Source organism: Chrysochloris asiatica, unplaced genomic scaffold, assembly GCF_000296735.1.
Source record: "Chrysochloris asiatica unplaced genomic scaffold, ChrAsi1.0 scaffold00007, whole genome shotgun sequence".
Lineage (NCBI taxonomy): Eukaryota > Metazoa > Chordata > Mammalia > Afrosoricida > Chrysochloridae > Chrysochloris > Chrysochloris asiatica.
In genome coordinates this window covers 29,569,273-29,590,623 of record NW_006408525.1, presented here as the reverse complement: position 1 = coordinate 29,590,623, position 21,351 = coordinate 29,569,273, and the positions used below count along the sequence as shown (strand labels likewise).

At 47.5% G+C, this 21,351-nt stretch overlaps 1 protein-coding gene across 1 annotated transcript; it reads right to left on the bottom strand.

Annotated features, from left to right (window-relative positions):
- Positions 1–1,016: 1,016 nt before the first annotated feature.
- On the bottom strand, positions 1,017–19,921 carry CD300LG (CD300 molecule-like family member g). Its single transcript, XM_006833708.1, has 9 exons — positions 19,882–19,921; positions 18,031–18,366; positions 13,842–13,940; positions 12,872–13,145; positions 10,264–10,376; positions 8,917–8,985; positions 8,081–8,145; positions 1,508–1,612; positions 1,017–1,130 (listed from the first exon to the last, which is right to left on the bottom strand). Exons 1-9 carry the CDS (start codon positions 19,919–19,921, stop codon positions 1,017–1,019), a joined length of 1,215 nt encoding a protein of 404 aa, XP_006833771.1.
- Between the last annotated feature and the right edge of the window lie 1,430 nt (positions 19,922–21,351).

Sequence of the window (21,351 nt, the reverse complement as noted above, 5' to 3'; positions counted from 1 at the left end):
CAATTAACCTTTTCTGGACATGAAAGAAGGCAAGCTTTTCTCCAACCTCTTTTCAAAGAAAAGCAAGACTGGGCAGGGAGAATGGAGAGGTAATTGCTGTTTCCGGTCCTGGGTCCACACTCAGGTCCACACAACAAGCCTGGACCTGCACTCAGCTTGTTAAGTACTGTCAAGTTGGTTCTGACTCATAGCTAACCTGTATCGGGTTTTTAAGGACTTGGCGGTTTGCAGTCCAGTGCTTATCCTATAGCACCACACATAATCTCCGTTTGAGAAACCAGAATCAGATGTAAGCACAGGGTCCCTCTTCCTCACCAGTTTACGCAGGAGACCCTGGTGTGTGGGTGGAAAGGAGGAGGAGAAGGTAGAGTCTGGAATGGGAGGACGTGAGCTGTTGCTGAGTACCTTGTTAAGTGCCGTGGAGAGTGGATTCCAACTCATAGCAACCCTACATAGGGTTTCTGGGAACCTGGGGATTTCCTGGAACAGAAACAAACTCAGATAGGATCCCCCAAACCTGCCTGGGCCCCAGTAAGGGTCCAGCGGCTTTACTCCCTGTCTCAGTGTGACTATACAAGGGAGCTTCAAAAAGTTCATGGACAGATTCTGTGATTTTAAATGTTAATTTCCCCACTTTTGGAAGTCCCTTTGTCTTATTAGTTAGTTGCCATCAAGTCAATTCCAGTTCATGGCCCCCCACTCCACCCCATGTGTGCCAGATAGAACTATGCTCCACTGGGTTTTCAATGGCTGATGTTTTGGAAGTAGATCGATAGGGCTTCCTTTCAAGGTACCTCTGGGTGGACACAAGCTGCCAGCCTTTTAGCTGGAACTCTGAGGTGGCCACCTGCAGGGTCCAGGGCTGACAAATGCTTCCAGGTTACCTGGGGCAGTCAGGAGGGGAGTCTGGGTTGGGGAGGATGGGCAGTTGAATTCTGAGGGGGTGGCATGAGGCTCATGTGAGTTAGTGCAAATTCGGTTGTTCAGCTTCACGGCAGGACTGGCCGGGAGGGCATCTAGACAGGGATGAACTCTGAGAGGTACAGTTTCTCCTCAGACAAGTAATGAAGAGGCTCTGGAATGCTGTCCCCTTTGGGGTCCTGGGAAGAGGATTCCTCTTCCTCTGAAGTCTGTAAATGCAACAGTGAAGGGTTAAAAGTAAAGTCCGGTTGGGAGGGTCCACCTAGCTTTTCCCATAAGACCCAGGCCTCTGTCCACTTAACAACTTCTTCTTCTCCTTGGGATCCCAGGCTTTGCTTCACCCCTCCCTCTCACTCTACCAATCCTTATCACCTTAGGTTCTGGCTGCTGATATGGGAATCCTGCCAACTCAGAGTATTTTAAGCCCAGGTTTCCAACAAGTGATTCCATAATTTTCTGAACAGGGCCAAAGGTGATGTGAAGTGGAACAGAGGTTGGAGACTGGATGTGGAGGAAAGAACCCTCCCCCTCCCCCTTCCCCACATTGTCAGACTTGAGTTGGGGAAGTAAGCCCTTTTGTTCACACCTGGTTTAGGCACTGGAGCTCTGTGTTAGGGAGCTCAGAGGGCTTGTGGCTGGCACAAGGGTCAGCAAGTTTGACCACGGCATACTCCGGGATGCAGCCAGGCTCCTGTAACAGAGACACCATCAGGCCAGACTGTCCTTGGCAGCGGATGAATTGCAAGAAGAAAGGGACGAGGGACAGGTGGGGAAGGGTGGGTGAGGCAGAGAACATGGTGGTGGAATCAGAATCCTTGGTCCCAATCCTGGTTTTACCATTTCCTATGTCTCTGTGGGGTTGTAGGATAAGCACTTGACTACTAACTGAAAGGTCAGTGGTTCAAACCCACCAGCCACTCCTCAGAAACCTTATACAGGGTCATTTTGAGTTGGAACCAATTTGATAACACTTAAGGTTACACATCTCTGTGTAACCTTGGGTTACGCATCTAATCTCTCTGAAGTTTAGTTTCCTCAGCTGTAAAATGGAAATGATTTTCCCCTTAGAGTTACAATAATGATTGATATTAATGTCTTATCACTCAATAAATGGGAACTCCTGGAAGATTTATTTGTCTCAATATTGTTATTTTGGTTCTTTAAGTGGAGGTCCCTGGGTGGTGCAGAGAGCTAAGCACTTGACTATTAGCTGAAAGGTTGGTGGTTCTAATCCTTCCAGAAGTATCTTGGAAGACAGGCCTGGCCATCTGCTTCTGAAAAGTCACAGCCTTGGGAAGTCTACTCCGCAAACTTGGGGTCTCATGAGTCAGCATCGATTCAGTGACAGCTTACAACAGCAATCCTTTAAGCAGAAAGAGCCTGAAGGCTGTACCTTTGAATTGGCCCAGAGACAGCAAAGATTCACTGAATAACAGCGTAGGAAGGATTCTTAAGAGATCAGTAATCACTGGGGAGGCTTACTAATTGCTAAATTCCTGCGGAGATGACTTGGTATCACACTTTATTGAGTACATGGGACCTGGGATTGAGCTCAGAAGAGGAGGAGGCTTCAAATACACATAACGGAAGGCATACGGGAATTCAGAGCTGTGGCAGAGAGCTGCAATGAGGAGGAGGAGGTATTTGTAACAGAAAGAACTGAGCAGTTGGAGGAGGAAGAAAAAGAGGCGGAGTTTGAGATTGAAGAGACTGAGAAGGAAGAAGAGACAGAAGGTGACCAGCTGAGGAGCAGATGGATGATTAAAAGTCAAATGTAATACATTCTGAAAGGCATGTCGACAACTTGAATGGAAGAGAATATTTACAGATGATCATTTCAGGAAGATTTCCTTAGTTTTTTCCCAAATTAGATTTCAATTATTATTATAGAAACAAAGAATTTATAAGTAAACTACAATAAAAATACAAAGCAATTAGAGTATGATAGTATATCATTCTGAGTTTATGTTAACCATTTTTAAATAGCTGTAGGACAGAAACTAAAAATAGTTCAAAGTTTGCTAATGATTGCATTTGAATTTATTTGATAGTTTCTGGCATTTGATAGTTCGCATTTGTTTTTTTCTCTGTCATCTAATGAGAGAGGTCACGGAAAGTTGTTGGCATCTCTACCAGGGCGATTTCCATGGGCCTATGTTCGAAACTACCAGCCGCTCCGCGGGAGAAAGATGAGGCTTTCTACTCCTGTAAAGATTTACACCCTTGGAAACCCTGTACAGGGTCGCTATGGGTCGGAATCGACTCGACGGCACTTCACAATCACAAAATCAAAATGTTGAACCAAATTGGAGGCAATCAGATTTACTTCTTCATGAAAGTGAGCATATTCTCTGTGAAGGGGTGAATAATCAAAATATTTGAATGGCTGAGCAGAAAAAACTATTTTGTTGGCTATAACTTTTAATGTGAGGAATGATGGCATTCAAGACCCTTCTGTTGACACCTCCCCACCTTTGAGTTCCTGGTGTTTTTCTGTAACTCACAGACAGTTTCATAATAAACCAAGGGATTAAGTGGGTAAACTAGCAATGTGACCCTATTTGTACCTGGATTGTGGGGCAATTCATACCATGGTGGTTACTCCAGAAAAGACAGTGGTTAGTTCTTGATGTTCCTATATCTTTCCTAGGTACAATTTCCTAAATATCTGAAGAGTTGTAAAGAGTGAAATTCTGCAGGATGGTTTTACCTGTTCCATGCCATTTTATAAGGAAAAATATATTGAAGCATAATGATCCCAAAAAGGTTTTATCTACTACTGTAGAGGACTTCTGAGCTGTCTTTTGACTCTAAGGAACTATGATTCTAGAGACGTGAGGTTCAATTGAAGTGGTCTCCGATGAGCAGGTGGGCATTAACATATGAACAAGGAAATTAACCTACGAACAAAAAAATCAGTTGAGGCCGCATAAAGTCTTAAAAAAGAAAAAAAGGTTTTGTCAATAAAAAAATACATATGTAGGCTATCGTAATTATTTTTTAAAAGAAAACTAGATCATTAGCTTGAGGAGTTCCATGTTTTGAATGAGGAAACTGAGGCCCGGGGAGGAGAGACAGACAGAGAAGCCCACCTTCTGACTAGATCTGGCTGCTCCCATGTGCCCTCAGGTCAGGAACTAAGGGCCATCTATACCACCTTCCCTTGTCCTGTCAGGTGGACAACTGCTTTGGAGCAGAGGCTGGAGCTGGCTAAATCCCCTAGCAGAGCCTGTCTCCATGGACAGATGAGTGCTAAAACCAAAAGAAGCAGTTTTCCATCACTAGGCACCCACAGATGATGTGAGTTGGGGAAACCAAAGCTCAGTGAGGCAGTGTAACTTGCTTGAAGTCACACAGCTGCCAAGTGGCCTAACTGGGCTTTGTACTCACATCCCCAGACCCAAGCTCTTTCCCTACCATGCAGCCATCTGGCAGGACAGCCACACTTTTCTCTTTGTCTCAATTGTGTTCCTTGTCTACTACCTGGGGCCTCTACCTCCATCAAAAGCCCAGCTGAAGCGCTGAGACAGAGGTGGATATTGGAGCTGTCTCAGGTGACACTTTTAACCTCACAGGGACAAGGTAAGAATCCATCCAGGATTCTTTCCGTGAGATATGATTTGGGGAATGAGGGGTTGGGGAAGGAGAGTTCACAAATGCTGTGTGTCTCTCGTGGCCCTTGTCTCTCCCAGCCCTGCCCATCTAGGGGAGGGCAGAGGGGACCTTGGTGCATGGCAAAGCTACAGCTACACTAGAAGACTCCTGAAGTCAGAGTCAATTCTCACAAGTCCCATGTCCACAGTTTTGTGATTCGGTCACAACCCAGCCACTACTGATTGCTGACCACCACCAGCAGCAGAAATGTCACCCTAGTGACCAGGTTTGAGGAAAGAACATCACAGGCAGACACCAAACCTTAAAGTAGGCCATGGCGAGGACCACGTATAACCGTGTGTCCAGTGCAGTTGCAGTCCCTTTGTGCCTTGCCCATCCTGAACATCCTGCCCTGTTCCTGCAAGCGTGGTGGCATTTTCTCTGTACAGAAGGGACCCCTCCTCTGGGCTGTTGAATATATAAGCCATATATGGGAGCCTGTCTTTTGTGGTACTAGGAAAATAGCAGCAAAGAAGCAGGGAATGCCTATCTGACCCACACCCCAATTGGATCATTGTTTTCCCACAAGTTAGTCATGGCCTTTGTACTTCTTCCCACATTCATGGGCTACGAACTGATCTCCTCCCTGAGTCTGGGGAAGGCTGTAGGCTTTGTGTCGTAATTTATACCCCTCATACTTCAGCATGAGTGCTGGTGTGGTGCTGTGGGCTAAAGCTGTGGACTGAAGTGTCGGCTTGAACCGCAATGTTAGTGGTTCAGTCTCTCCAGCCGCTCCTCAGAAACCCTATACAGGATTGCTATGAGTCAAAACTGACCCTACGGCACTTAACAACAACAACATACTTCAATGTGGGGGTTGGTGGAAGAAGCACAGGGCTTTGCGGACAGCCCCACAGACCTCAATGAGTTTGCCGACTGCCTCTTTCTGGCAGGGTCACTTTCGGAAGTTACTTATCTTCTCTGAGCTTCTGTTTCCTCATTTCTAAAATGGAGGCAATAATAATGCTCATGTTGGAATCATGGAGATGCAATAATATGCGTCAAACCTCGGGTACGCACATATTCAATAAAAGGGGAAAGTGGATGAATGAATGGAGGCCAATCCTCCCAGCAAAACGAAGGATGGTTTCCAAGGAAGAAAAATGGTTCTCTGGCCTCGAACACTTTTCTCTTTTCATGCCTTTTTGGGGGGCTCTCTCAGGGCAAGTAGAGCTTCCCCTCCCTCTTTGTCCTGAATGTGAGCAATTCCATCTTCAGACTCTACTAAAAACTACAGGGATCCCAAAAGGGAAACAAATCAAGACAAAGTAGAAGCCTTCCATTGATCATGCATACAGGGTTCTCCTTTGCTTGCAGAAAGAGGACTTGAAGCCCTTACTGATGAAAATCAAAGACTACACCCTTCAGTATGGATTACACCTCAACATGAAGACAAAATCCTCACAACTGGACCAATAAGCAACATTATGACAAACAGAGAAAAGATTGAAGTTGTCAAGGATTTCATTTTACTTTGATCCACCGTCAATGCCCACAGAAGCAGCAGTCAAGAAATCAAAGGACAGACTACATTGGACAAATCTGCTATAAAAGGCCTCTTTAAAGGGTTAAAGAACAAAGATGTCACTTTGAGGACTAGGGTGTGCCTGACCTAGGCCATGGTTTTTTCAATCATCTAATATGCATGCAAATGCTAGACAATGAATAAGGACAGTGGAAGAAGAATTGATGCCTTTAAATTACGGTTTTTGTCAAAGAGTATTGAATATATGCCATAGAATGCCAGAAGAATGAACACATCTGTGCCGGAAGAAGTACAACCAGAATGCTTCTTAGAATCGAGGATGGAGAGACTTTGTCTCCAGTATTTTGCACATGATATCAGGAGGGACAAGTCTCTAGAGAAGGACATGATGCTGAGTCAGAGACGTGGAGGAAGACCCTCCATATGACGGAATGACACGGGGGCTGCCACAATGGGCTCAAATACAGCCGTGAGTGTGAGAAGGACGCAGGACCAAGCCGTGTTTTGTTTGGTTGTACGCAGGGTTCCAATGAGTTGGAACCGACTGGACAACACCTAACAACAACAACAACAACAACACAGGGCTTTGCTTCTGGAGCTTGGGAAACCACCTCCCACAGCTCCTCTGCCTGTTCCTGTCCCTTCCCACTTCTTCAGGGCAGGGACAGGTGCCTTAGAACAAGTAGGTACAAACAAGTCCCAGGCAGTCCCTCCCAGAGTGGACAGGGGTGGCAGGGCAGGAAGCCTGGTTGGCATAGGCCCCCTCTTAGCCTCCCCTCCACAGGACAGAGGATTCCCTCTCACCCCAACCCCTCTTCTGGAGCTGAGTGGGGGTGAGTCCCATGGCTCTGGGACTACCAGGCGGCGACCTTGCTCGTGGTTAGTGGTAGCTCCCTCCATCCACTCATGACTTTTCCCTCACTGCCTTCCTTCACCTTTGTCCTTGTGGAGCTTCCTGAGACAACAACAGCTGCTTCCTAAGCCAAGGCTGATACCTCCCTTCCCACCCCAACCTCTCCCCAGGGGCAGGGGTGATGATGGAGCCTGAGTCTTTTGTCCTCACTGGCGCCAGGAAAGCAGGGGCTAGCAGGCCCCCTTTCCTGCCCCCAGATTTGAGGGAACTGGTTTGGAAGAATTTCTATAAACAGCTGAGGGAAGAGGAGCTGGGGGTGGGGTGGGGTGAAGCCGGATGTTTCCTGAACTGTGATCCTGACACTTTCTCAGGATGCTGCCAGGGACCGACTCTTCTTGCAGGGGTCAGGGAAAGGCCCTGGAGGAGGTGACCTCTCCAGAAAGATGGGTGTAGAGATCCCCATTCTCTTGGTCACCTGTTTTCCCTCAGTGTGTACCCTATGGTATAGCCAAGGAAACACCTTGAAAACTGAGACAACACCTCAGGGTGTTTCTGAAAAAGGAGAGTTGAGAATCAGCAGATCTGGGTCCCATTCTCCATTTGGGTCACCACATGCTGTGTGACCTTGGGCAAGACGTTTACCCTCTCTGGGCCTCAGTTTCCTCTTCTGCAAAAACAAACTGGACTCTGTTATCACACTCTGAGGCGCTGGCAGAATTCCCTGGGACAATATTTAAAATACAGGTTCCTGGGCCCTGCCCCTAGAGGTTGGAGCTGGGGCCCAGAAAAGTGTGTTTCCAACAGCACCCCTGGATGTTCTGAGAGGGGGTTTGCATCAAACTAGAGAACCACGGGACTAGATGACCTCAAAGGTCCCCTCTGGGTCAGTTCTCTGATTGTATAAGGGGGCAGGAAGAGGGGCTGGGCCTGGGAAAGAAGACATTTGTACCACCCCCACCCCACCTCCTACCTGGCTCCTGGTGGGAAACCAGGGGTGTGGTGGGCACTGACTGTAGCCGGCTTAAATCTGGTGGGCTGATGATCGTTGAAGCAAGCTTGATCTCTAGGTCAGTTCAGAAACGGAGAACCCGGTGGGAAAACGGAGGCAGGACCCGTGAGTCCTGACTTCCAGGGCCAAGGGGATCTGAGCTTGGCCTTCAGCTTACCTCTTTCTTGGCCAACTGTGAGAGGTGGACCTGCTGGTTCTTCTCTGGCTCCATGGCCTCATGAGCTGAAAGAGACCCAGGAGAAGCCCATGACGTCAGGAGTAGCGAGGAGTAGCCTGCAACTGCTTTCAGAGAGGTGGGCCAGCCACCTTAAAAACAGGGGCCTTGCAGCGGGATTTGGTAGGACAAGGTGAACAGAGAAAGCCCTTCTAGCTCAGAGACCCTTGGCAATGATCCAGCCACTGAGGTCAGACCCATGGAGAGCTCTGGGAAAGGAATTCTGTACTTCTCACCCTTAATGTCCCTACCTGCTGCCATCGAATGGATTCCAACTCACAGAGATCCTAGAGGACAGAGTGGAACTGCCCTATGGGGTTTCTGAAGCTGTCATCTTTACAGAAGCAGGTTGCTACACCTCCCTCCCTAGTGGGTTGGAATCGCTCCCCTTTCAGTGAGCAGCCAACGCTTAACCATGACACCACCAGGGATCCCTAATGTGCACACAAGGCCCCTGGAAATATTAAAATGTGGATTCTAATCAGTCAGGTTGAGTTTGGGAGCATGAGAGTTTGCATTTCTAATAGGCTTCCAGGAGATGCCGCTGCTTGCTGGGGACCACAATTGAGATGCGAGATGCTAAGTGGCTCTGAAGTTGTGACAGGGAGTACTGACACCCTGGTGCTCCTCTAGACTCTCCTGTGGGGCCTGGGGAAGTAGGCAGAGCTGTTTGCTGTATAGGGGATAAAGCTGGAGCCACACACAGGCCCTGGGGAACCCAAAGGATCCAGAGGAGGGTCTGCTGTTGATTTCCTGGAAGCCACACAGCACTGACCAACCATCTGTCAGCACCTTCAGGCAACTCTGCTCCATGAAGCCTGTGTGAAGGCCTAGCGGCTTGGGCGGGTCTGAGGGTGGCCAGCCCTGAGGGGTTTTAGTTGCATGGAGACCTAGACCTCTGGGTTAAGGAGAGGAGCCTGGGCCATATCAGGACGGTGGGCCTGCATTTGGGGAGGACTCTCTTGGGGCTGCAGAGTGAAGAGCTGGCCTTTCCCAGGACCAGGCCAGGCCCCACCCCCATCAGGGCAGGCTGAGTTCTCAGACACCTGTCCAGCTCTTCCTGGAAGTCACACAAGGGCCACTGGCCACCTTCACTGGAACAACACTTGACAATTTACAACATATTTTGGCACAGATCTTCCTGGCTCTACCACTTCACTGGACAGCCTGTCTAACCTCAGTTTCCTTCCCTGTAAAATGTGACGCATCGTTCCTAACCCCTCCATAGAGCTGAGGAGATTGAAATGCTATCTCTGCAGAGCAGTACCTGGTACACGCTGGCTCTTCTGACTTCTGTTAGCTCTCACTGTCTGTTGTTGTCAGGTGCCATCGAGTGGAAACTGACTCATAGCGACCCCATGTACAGCAGAACGAAACAATGTCTGTACTGGCCACTATCAATTGGGCAGCGAGCCACATGGGGCCACTGAGCCTTGGAAATGTGACTAATGCAAGTTGAGTTGTGCTGTGAGTGTGAAATACACCCCAGATAAGAATAAAAGGAGACTATGTATCATAGTTCCTTTTTTTTTATTCCATGTTGAAATAATAACATTTTGGATAGATCAAGTTAGAGAAATAATAGTGTTAAAATTAACTTCACTTGTTTATTTTTTCCTTTTTATAACTTGACCGCTAGGAACTTGAATTACATATGTGGCTTGCATTCTATTTCCGTTGCTAGAGTTACTTAAAATCTTCCAGTGATGCAGAAATCACACATATCCATGATCTAAGAAAACTGAGGCTCAGGGAGGTTAGGTGACTTGTCCAAGGTCACACAGCTAAAAAGTGGCAGAGCTGGGCTTTGAAATCAAGTCTATGGCAGGGACTGAGCACCTCTAGAGGGCCACAATGTTGGCTCTGTTTGAGTTCAGTGTTTCCTGGCAGTCAGTTGCCGACCAAGGGCTGGACTCGCAGAGTCACTGGGACTGATGGGGACAGAAGTGACTGAAGTTGAGAATCCCCTCTGCTCCCACATTTGAATCGCTTTCTCCTGTTTCTTATTGCCTCTTGGCCCTGCCTCAGCCCAAAGGTCTCTTGGGGAGGTAGAGAAGGGAACTGTGGTTCTCAGGGAACAGCCCTAGTTGAGAGCTGCCCACCACCTCTTACCCACCCTTGCTCACCTTTTCTCCTCCGGCGGAGCACGAAGCTGCCAAGGACAGCCAGGCCTGTAGCCAGCAGAAGGGCCAGCAACACAAGGACTGGGGCCAAGATTCGGATCATCGGGATGGACACCCTGGGGGCGACATGGAAGGAGGCCAGTGGCTGTCTTTGGGATCTGAGGAAAAGGGCTGAGGAAATCAGTCCCTAGTGTGAAACCCAACTTAGCCCAGCAAAGATTTGCATGGCATTTGTTACTGATGGCATTCTTTTATTTAATTAGTGCAGACTCTGAAGCCAGCTACCCAGACTCCACTATATCCTTGGGCAAGTGGCTTAATTTTCCAGGGTGTCAGTTTCCCCCTCTGTAAAATGGGGATGATAATAAGTGCTCAACTACTAACTGAAAGTTTGGCTGTTCTAACCTACCCAGAGACACCTCAGAAGATGCCTCAGAAGCCCTGGTTATCTGCTTCTGAAAGGTCACATCCCTGAAAACCTTATAGAAGTGTTCTACTTTACACACAGAGGACCACCGTGAGTTGGAATCAATAACAAACAATGACAATAACACTTCAGAGGATTGTTGTGATAATTAAATGGCTTTGGATGTGCTTAGCACAGTGTCTGATGCAAGTAAAACTTGGTGCCAGTGTTAACAATTCATTTTCACCACCACTGTTAGTTAACTAGGTAGAGCTGGTCTGATTTCACACAGGAGAAACTGAGAACGGAAGAGGGTAAGAAGCACATCACACAGTTGGCATCTAAGCTTAGGGCAATGGTACACTGGGGCATCCTCACTGACTTTTACTAGTTGATATCATTGATTCTCTGGGCAACGTGACTTTTTTTTTTAACAATATTTTAATTGGATTTTTGGTGATAGTATATATAAGACGTTAGGTTCCCCTTTGACAATTTCCACATAATGTGTTCAGTAACATTAATTCCATGTATCACGAAGAGTCTACATTCTCTTTGTTCCCTTTCCTGTACTCTAATTTCTCTGTCCCCTTATCCTCTCATCTTTGCTTTTGAGTAATTACTGACCTTCTGGTTTCTGAGTAGGACACAGATCTTATGGTCATTGTCCTTTATTTGTGTACTGTCTGCTATTTCCCTAAATGATGATCGTAGGGGATAGGCTCAGGTCTAGGTTTCAAGATGATTATCTCAGGGACTCAGTGTCCTTTTTTTTTTTTTTTTTTTAACCTTTTATTGTGAATTGAGTGAAGGTTTACAAAGAAGATCATCAGCTTTATATTCAACAAATCATACACTCTGCTTCATCTCAATGATTACAATCCCCTCCAGGTAGCAACTGTTATCCTGTTTGCTTCCAGAGGTTCTTATTTGCATTTCACCACCTTCCTATCCCTTCTCAACTTTATCCTTAGGAAAATGTTGCCCTATTGATTTTTGTGTGTGTGTGTAAATTTTTTTTTAATTAAATAAATGTTTTGTTGTGTATTGTGTGATAGTTTACATGGGGGAACATTAGTTTTACATTCAGTGTCTTTTTTGTCTGGCCTAGTTTATTTTTTTAAAGAAGAATTTGAGCTCTGCTTCATATTTGTTCCCCATTTTATCCAGGAATCACTACTGTGACCTTGATCAGAATGGCCTCTGGTGGCAGTGGTGGCGGTGATGTGCTGCAGAGTCGGTTCCAATTCATAGTGACCCTGTATAGGGTTTCTGAGTCTGTAAATCTTCACAGGAGCAGAAAGCCTCATCTTTCTCCCGAGGAACGGTTGGTAAATGCGAACCGCTGACGTTGTTGTGAGCAGCTCAGCTCATCGACCATCGCTTCCTGGTGTGGCGCTGTGGGTTAATGCGCTGGACTGCAAAGTCGGTTTGAACTGCAAGGTCGGCAGTTCAAGCTCACCAACTGCTCCTCGAAAACCCTATACAGGGTCACTATGGGTCCGAACTGATGTGGCACTCAACAACAACAACACCAGAGCTCTTTGGTGGTCTGAGGGTTGATGAGGCTTCACTATGGTATTCTTATTCTGAGTTTCAGTCACATCCCTGCCTTTCTCAAGGACCTCAGAGGGCTGCTGGACATGTCATCTGGTCAGCCCATGTTTTGCCTGTCTGGTGTGGAATGGGACCCAGCTCCAATTGTTAACCCCGGGAGACACTTTCTGCTGGATCTGAACCTGCCAGCAGTTACCAGGGGATCAGTAACTGAATGTAATTACAACCCCTGAATTTGGGTTGGAAACTCCAGTTGGCTAAGACTGGTGTCTTTGTTTCTACTTTTCATATTTATTATTTTAAGTTCCATATTTTAATGCTTAGCACAGGGCTCAGTACAAAATATTGCGGTAAAAGCTATTGAACTGGGGTAGCTGGGCCAGGGAGAGGGACTAGAGCTATGGTTGGACCCTCCAACTTGATGAAGGGGGGCAGTGAATACAGGGCAACAGGGCTGCTGCTTTCTGTATTGTTCAGGTGGTTTATTGCTCAAGAGCCCTGTTATAGCAGAAGTGGGGGCTGAACTCCAGCTTGCCCTCTGAACCCTATGCTGGGGCTATGACAAGAGCCTATATCCACGAGAAAGAAGAGGCATCAGGTTCTTATTTACACAAAGTCACCTATGGTTTAGAGACCTTGGCCACTCACCTGGACTTGGAGCTACTGCTGCTGGGGTTGGGGCTGGTACCCTTTGCTGAGGTGAAGTCCAGCTGTGTGGCCAGGCGGGAGCTCCCTGCAGAAGGAGAGGTCGCTGTATGAGGAGTGGTCGCTGAGTAAGAAGAGGTCTCTTCATGAGGAGAGGCACTTGTGTATAGTGAGGGTCCTGCGTGTGCATGCAGGGAGGTGTCTGTGTATGGAGGGGCCTTGGCCCCTGTCTTCCCCTGCTTGGCTGTGGTGACTCTCAGCTGGAGATCAGGAGAAGCTATAAGTCCAAAAGCAATGCCTCAGCACCTTCCCTGACCCTTGAATCCCCACATTCCCAGACCTCTGACCTGTGACCCAAACTTGAGCCTCCCCAGGACCAATTTCTCAGAGCAGCCTCAGCTAAAGGACACACCCAGGAAGCAAGCACGGGCCTATGAAGCCAATTTGAAGAAGCAAATCCCGTATTAGGCACACCCCACTATGGTACATAAGCTTCCCCCTCTTTTTACACCTACAACCTGTTCTCTGTATGGGACATTGCGATCACACCGCTGGCCCATTCAGTGACCACTCATGTAGTCACCTTCCTTCCATCTCCTACAATTCTGCCCAATTGTCACCTCCTCCTTCATCAGAGAATATCCTAACACCTTCACCACCTAGACCTTGGCCTCCTTCACCAGCCACAGAGCTGGTCAGGACAGGGATGCAGGGGTGGATCCTGAGGTCAGAGCCTGAGCCTAGGCTTTCTGGGTGGGACAGACAGAGCATCAGCTTCATGGTCAGGCTGTGTCCACTTCTGGGGTGACCTGGAGTGAGGGACCCAACCCCACTGACCTCCTCCATTCTTTTCCTCAGCTGGACAATCCAGCTACCCAAACTTGTGACGGTAGGTGAGTAGCCACAAAGATAGGCCCTCACCAGATGTTTCTTGAAGAAGGGGTGAAGGAGGGACAGAAAACCATTCACTCACTCAATTCCATGGCCTGAGTTTGCCAAACTTTTGCTTTGGGCTGGAAGCTTGTAGCAAGAGGCTGTAAGGAGGATAGAGGGGAGGGAGGACAGCAGGGCCCTAGAGGAAAAGGAGAGTCTGGTCTCAGGGAAGCCCTGAACTGCTGCTTGGAACCCTTCCATGAAAGCAGGCAGCTCCCCGCCCCCAGCCCCCACCCACCAGCTCAGAGTGTTACTCATCTCCTCTCCTCAGCCAATCAGGAGCCAAGGGTGGTGGGTTCCAGCTGCTCCAAGGTCTTTCCCTCCTTGTACTTCCCCCCTGGCCTCCAGCTTCGTTCAGGCCTCCAGCTTCCCTTATACCACACTGCTCCCCAGCCCAAGCCTCCCATGCCATCCTGCACACCCATGTCAATTTTGTCTGTAAGATACCATGTATTGACTCTTGTTAATCCTTGATATAGAACAATCAATGGCTCTCCAGTGACTAGAAGATGACATTTGAACTCTTTAGCATGACTTTCAAGGCCTTGCAAACTCAGGTTTCATTTCACCCTGGCAACTTCACCTCCTTGCCTATCTGATCCTTCAGTCATTAAGAGCCGCCCTCCATTCCAATTAAGCAAGCCTCATGCCGGCCTCTATGCCTTGAGCATGCTGTTCCTCTGTGGACAATGCCTTTCCTGTTCTTTAGTATTCAGCTCAGGTGTCACTACCTCCCTACCCCACAACCTCCAACATCCTGTGCAAGCCTCCAGCAGAATTTATACTTGATTATGCTGCAATTACTTGTTTAATATAATGGACTTTGAAGAAAGATCTGCCAATCTGCTTCTGAAACCCAGTCAATGAAAACGAGATCTGCAACCGAACCTGGGCGTGGAGCAGGCCACTGGGCATGTTCTGTGGTGCAGGAAGTTACCATGAGTTGGGGCTGATTTGATGCCAGCTATTAACAACTTGTTTACTGGGTCTCCCCCACTAAGCTGGGACTTACCAAAGCCAAAAGACCTACTTTCTGTGTCCAACGCAGTGGACAAAACCTGTTGACCAAACTCCCGAAGCCACTGAGGTCCCCTAGCTTCTCCACCTCCCCAGTCTGTTTTGTCTTACATTCTACTTGGATTTCCCCTCTTTCTCCACCATTCTCTGTTCCAGTACTTGTTGTTGTTGTTGTTAAGTGCCATCGAGTCGGGTCCGACCCATAGCGACCCTGTACAGGGTTTCCGAGGGTGTAAATCTTTACGGGAGTAGAAAGCCTCATCTTTCTCCCGCGGAGCGGCTGGTAGTTTCGAACCGCTGACCTTAAGGTTCGCAGCCCGATTCGTAACCACTACGCTACCAGAGCTCCTTAGGATGATAATATGATACTATAAATTACTTGTGTATATGCCACATACCTGGTGTGGCGCTGTGGGGTAATGCACTGGACCACGAAGTGGGTTTGAACTGCAAGGTTTCCCATGACTAGTTGCAGATTGTATCACTGTGATCATAAGATTTTCATTAGCTGATTTTGGAAGCAGATTGCCAGGCCTTTCTTCCTAGTCTGTTGTAGTCTGGAAGCTCCACTCAAACTTGATCAGCATCATGGCAATATGCAAAACTCCACAGAAAGATGGATGGAAGCTGTGTTTGCATATTGGCCAGGAATCAAATCCAGGTGTACCTCACAGAAGGCAAAAATGCTACCACTAACCATCAGGGCATACCTCTACCATTATGCAGTCTCCTTCATTTTCAATATCCCCAAGGTCACTAGAAGGAGCTCTGGTAGTGCAGTGGTTACGAATCGGGCTGCTAACCTCAGGGTCAGCAGTTCAAAACTACCAGCAGTTCCGCTGGAGAAAGATGAGACTTTCTGCTCCTGTAAAGATTTACAGCCTCGGAAACCCTGTACAGGGTTGATTTGAGTCCGTACCGACTCCATGGGATACAACAACAACAACAACAACTAGAGAGAGGCTAGCAAGTTCTGATGTAGGATGATAATATGATACTATAAATTATTTGTATATATGCCACATACCTGGTGTGGCGCTGTGGGGTAATGCACAAGGTGGGTTTAAACTGCAAGGTTGGCAGTTCAAATTCACCAGCCGCTCTTGGGAAACCCTAAACAGGGTTGCTGCGAGTCGAAGTCTACTTGACGGCACTTAACAGCAATAACACATGCCGTATACAACACACGTCGTATACAACACATGCCGTATACAACACATGTCGTATACAACACATGCCGTATACAACACATGTCGTATACAACACATGCCATATACAACACATGCCGTATACAATACATGTTGTATACAAACAAATAATTACAAACAAGAGTAAGAGTTAAAGACATAAATAAGGAGAGCCTAAATGAGGTAAAATTGATCACAACTAGCTACAAATGGTGTTTAGGTGATGTAAACTGTTAATATGCTTGGCTGTTAACTGAAAGACTAGAATTTCTCATCTACCCGTAGACACTTTAGAAGAAAGGACTGGCGATTTACTTCTGACCAATCAGTCATTGAAAACCTGGCAGATCACACTTCTACTCTGACACACGTGAGATTTAGGTTAAAATGAGGTTTGGATACAGATAAAAAGGGATTAGAGCACTGGACTGCTAACTGAAAGGTCAGTGGTTCAAACCCACTGACCTTGGAAACCCTACACAGGGTCACTATGTCACTGACTTGACAGCACTTAACAACATGATTATTTGATGAATTTAAATTTATTTCTCTGAATTAAAATCAGGCCCCATGGCTGATGGATCTGGTGGTGGAGATGGGCACTCATCATGAGAACAAAGAAGACTCCAAAACCAGAAATGATCTGCCTTTGAATCCTGGTTCCACCAGTCCCTGCTGTTAGACCTCTTGGAGCTTCAGCCCCTATCTGGGAAACAGGGATACAAAACCCTACTTTGCCCCTCCTATCTGACAGACTGGGTCTGCCCACTCCCTGGGCCCTCTCTGGCTTCCTTCTACTCAGCAAACCCAATGGGTTTCTGGTCACCTAGAGAGGTGCTCCACCCCCTGCCTCCACCCCTGGCTCCAACCTTAGCTCTTGAGAGTCCCCTAATCCAACAAACCCACCTGTCTGTCAGTTTGTCATTCTGTGGAGGCTTACATGTTTCTGTGAGGCTGAAGCTATACCACCAGTATTTCAGACACCAGCAGGGGCAGAGCTTTCAGACTAAGATGAACAAGGAAGAAAGGTCTCGATCTGCTTCTGAAAATGAGTCCCTGATAACGTTATGGATCACAACAGAACATTGCCCAGCCTGCTTGCTTTGGAGACACCATCAGATGTGACCAATCACTGGAGGAGAATGTCAGGTGTGGTGAAGTCGAGGATGAGGGAGACCTTCACTGACACTGACTGGTACGAGGGTTGCAATGATGGCTTCAAGCATGCCATTATTGGTGAGGATGATGCAGGACCAGATGGATGTTTTGTTCTACAAAAAGTGTGATGCTGTAGGGTCAGTACTGTACTGAGGACTACAGGGTCGGCAGTTCAAACCCACCAGATGCTCCTTGGAAACCCTATATGGGGTTCTATGAGTTGGAACCAACTTGATGGCACCAAGATTCCTATAAGCTGACTAGGTGACTAACTATCTATCTTATCTATCATCTACCTACCTACCGATCCATCTACCCACCCATTCATCCATCCATTCATCTATTCATCCAGAAGATGCTTCCCAGGCTTCCCCAGCACCTGCCCTGAGACTTTAGATCTGGGAGAGGGGAGGCTGAGAGGAGAACTGAGGTCATCAGGAGGATGAGGCCAGTGTGACCATGACTTGGTTGGAGTGAGTCTGGGATGTCCTCAGGCATACATGATTCTAGGGAAGCAGTATTTTTTTTTTTTTTTTTTTAATATTTCCCTGGGATGTCCATCTTGTTCCCAACCCATGGAATTCTTCCTCCCATTCATCTGGGCAGAGAGAAAAGGCACTATAGGTGGAGTTGGACAGATGTTGATTTGATTCAGTGTGACCTTGGGCAGCAGGAACGAAAGAACAGCTAGGATTTCTGCGGCACCATCTGCCCCGGATGCTGTGAGCACTTGGCCGGCCTGATCTTGTGGTGTCTTCCAGACACCTAGCGAGTTTGGCTGGAAACAGGATTTACCTCTGATGACCTGTGCCCCCTTCTTATGCTTCCTACTCCCTGCCCCAGCAAGGAATTTGAGACATGTGTTACCTGGAAAGATGATCAGAGAGACGAGGAAAGTTTTATCGAAGCCCAGTATTCTAATTCCACACCAGTACTCTCCTTCATCCTCCCGGGTGAGGTCCCTCAGGGTCACTGTGAATGCCAGCTCCTGGCGATTGTCTCGGATGGACACCCGGCCTGACACCACCTCCTGGCCATCTTCTCCCGAGTAAATGGTGTCAGAACAGGGGAAGAGGAGCCACCTTTTCTTCCTGCACCAATATTTCTGGCGCTCCTTCAGTTCCTTCTCATAGGAGCACCGTACAGATATGGTGTCGCCTTCAAACCCGCTGATCTCCTTCGGGCCCTTCAGGGCTCTGGATCCTGAAACCAGAGTGGGGTGGGTGGGGGGATGGAGGTTGGAACCTGCTTGATCCAAGTCGCAGATGTCCTCACTTCACTGGGAGGAAGGCAGGTTTTTCTCAGTCACCCCCTTCTAGGGACAGCCTTGTGAACCAGGACACCTCCTCCTAGGACTGTTGCTGTTTTCCTATACCTGGCATATTGAAGGCAGGCAGAGTCTAGATTCAGACAGATGGACATTTGAATCTCTCAGCCCTGCCACTTAGAAGCTGTGTGACCTTGGGAAGTTGCTTGAACTCTCTGGGACTCTGTGTTTTCTCATCTATAGATGATGGTGATATACGGTTTTACTGAATTTAAGATGTACCTATAGGATCAGCACTGGACTATAAGGTCAGTGGTTCAAACTCAACAGCTGCTCCTTGGAAACCCTATACAGGGTTGCTATGAGTCAGAACCGACTCGATGGCACTTAACAACAACAACAACAGTATGTATAACACACCGTAATCTTATGTACTAATAAAAAAGAATACTGAAGAGATAGAACACTTGGCATTTGTAAAGTGGGTCCTGCTTTTGTATCTTAAAAGGTAAAAAAGCAAATAAACCACCAAATCAAAAAAAGTAAGCCTGTGAATTGATGAAATGAACTAATTCTTTAGCTCTCAGTGGTTCAATACACGTTTACTGAGTTTATGGACATCCATAGGAGTGCCTTTCTGCCTCAAGGTTTGGCACAGAGTAGGGAGAGTAGCTACTCTTGTCTGTCAGTTTGTCGTACTGTGGTGGCTTCCATGCTGCTGGGATACTGGAAGCTGTATCACCGCTATTTGAAATACCAGCAGGGTCAGCCATGGTGGATGGTTTTCAGTAGCGCTCCAGACTAAGGCAGACTAGGAAGAAGGAGAGGCAGACCACTTCTGAATGGTTAGCCATTGAAAACCTTATGAATAGCATTGTCAGATCTATGAATAAACCTTATAAATAGACCATTGTCAGATATAGTGCCAGAAGATGAGCTCCTCAGGATAGAAGACACTCAAAGTATGACTGGGAAGAGATATCTCCTCAGAGAAGATTTGGCCACAATTATGGACTGGAAGAAAGCTTTCAGGACCTTCAGTTGCTGATGGATTATAACTCAGAATGAGGAGAAATAGCTGCAAACATGCCAAGCACACCAATGATTGTGAGGGTGGCACAGGACCAGACAGTGTTTCGTTCTGTCATGCGCAGGGTCGCTATGAGTTGGAACTGACTCAATGGCATCTCACAACACCAGGGAGACTAGAAGGAACAGCCGCTCTAGGAGTCATAGGGAAAAGCTGGGTTCTCCCCAGGACAGGTCCTGGGTTCTAGAAGCAGCAAGTTTGGGGCCCCCTCTAAGGCTGAGGAAGCTAAGCACGGGAGCTGTGGGTTGAGAACAGGAAACATGGACATGCACTTGGGGGGAAGGAAATACAGGTCCAGAAGCCCTCTGGGGAGGGGGAGGGTCTGAGGCCACCATCCTTCCCATAGCCCACCCCATCTCACCTGGGAGCAGGAGGCAACTCCACAGCAGGAGGACCCGCATTGTGGGCTCTGGGCACTGTAGGTCAGATGCTGGCAAGTGTGACCTCACTCTCTGCTGTTGATTTGATTTCCTTCAGATACAGTTCCACGAAGGGAGGGAAGGGGAAGGGAGGGGCGGGGCCGTGATCTTCCGGGCCTGATCCCTCAGAAATATTTCTCCTCGTCTCTGGATGGAAACCTTAAATCCTTCAGGGAACTTTAACATGTGGCCCAGGCACTCCAAGGCGACCGTGAGGAGAATTCAGGGAGTCCATGAATATGGATTTTAAACAATTTTGTTTTTACCTTTACCAACCTCTGAAATTTGGAGTCTCTGGGTGATGCAAACATTAATGTGTTTGACTGAAATGTTGGAGGTTAGAGTTTATCGAAAGGGACTTTGGAAGAAAGGCCTGGTGATCTACTTTTGAAAACCCAGTTGTTGAAAACCCTCTGGAGCAGAGTTCTACTCTGACACATATGGGGTTGCCATTTGGAGTCAGTCCATGGCAACTAGTGACACTGAGCTGTTTATTCTGAGGGTAGTGTAGGCAGTGCCTGTGATGTTGTCACCAATAAAAACAGTCCATATCACTTCAAAGGAGCTTTGGCAGCATAGTGGTTACGAACCGGGCTGCTAACCTCAGGGATAGCAGTTCAAAACTACCAGCTGTTCCACTGGAGAAAGATGAGGCTTTCTGCTCCCATAAAGATTTACAACCTCGGAAACCCTGTACAGGATCGCTGTGAGTTGGAATCGACTCCACGGCACATCACCACCACCACCACCACCACTTCAAGTTGTTGCTGCTCTCGCCAATACTTACATCATGGGAAATCACTGTAACTATTAGACCTGCCCTAGAGCTGATTGTGTAGCAGTGATTACACACTCAGCTGCGAACTGAAAGGTTGGCAGTTCAAGCTGTACCTTGTCTTAGTCCCTCCCAGCTTGGTGTGAAGCTTCTCCCCTAAATCTAGAGGCTCCAGGGGAGAAAGACCTGTTGCAGACCGTGTAAAACAGGTCAGAAGTTCGAGGCCCACTGGGCCCGAGTGGTGCAGACTATACAGGCCACAGGCTCTGAGGAACAAATTCTGGCCACTGGCAGTCATGGCAAATTGTTTTTCATCTTAGTGTTCAGTTATGTTTTTTATTAATTCCAAACATGAGCACTTAGTATCCACAGATAAATGTAATATTTTCCTAAAGCCAAGACTGTAAAGGTTTCAAGGTTAAGCCTTTCTCCAAAGGATTAACTGAAAATAGTTTAGCGACTTCCCGGTTCTTTGTTCTATAGACAAAAAAGCCATCTTCCCTAAATCTGTCCCAGGTGCTGGTTATTCAGCCAAGTTCCTGAAAACCTGGCTCAGGAAGCCAAAACAGCGGGACTCCTCCCAAGCCTTTTGTCCTTCCCTTTCACCTTCCCCCAACTGAGCTCAGGGGCTATAGAT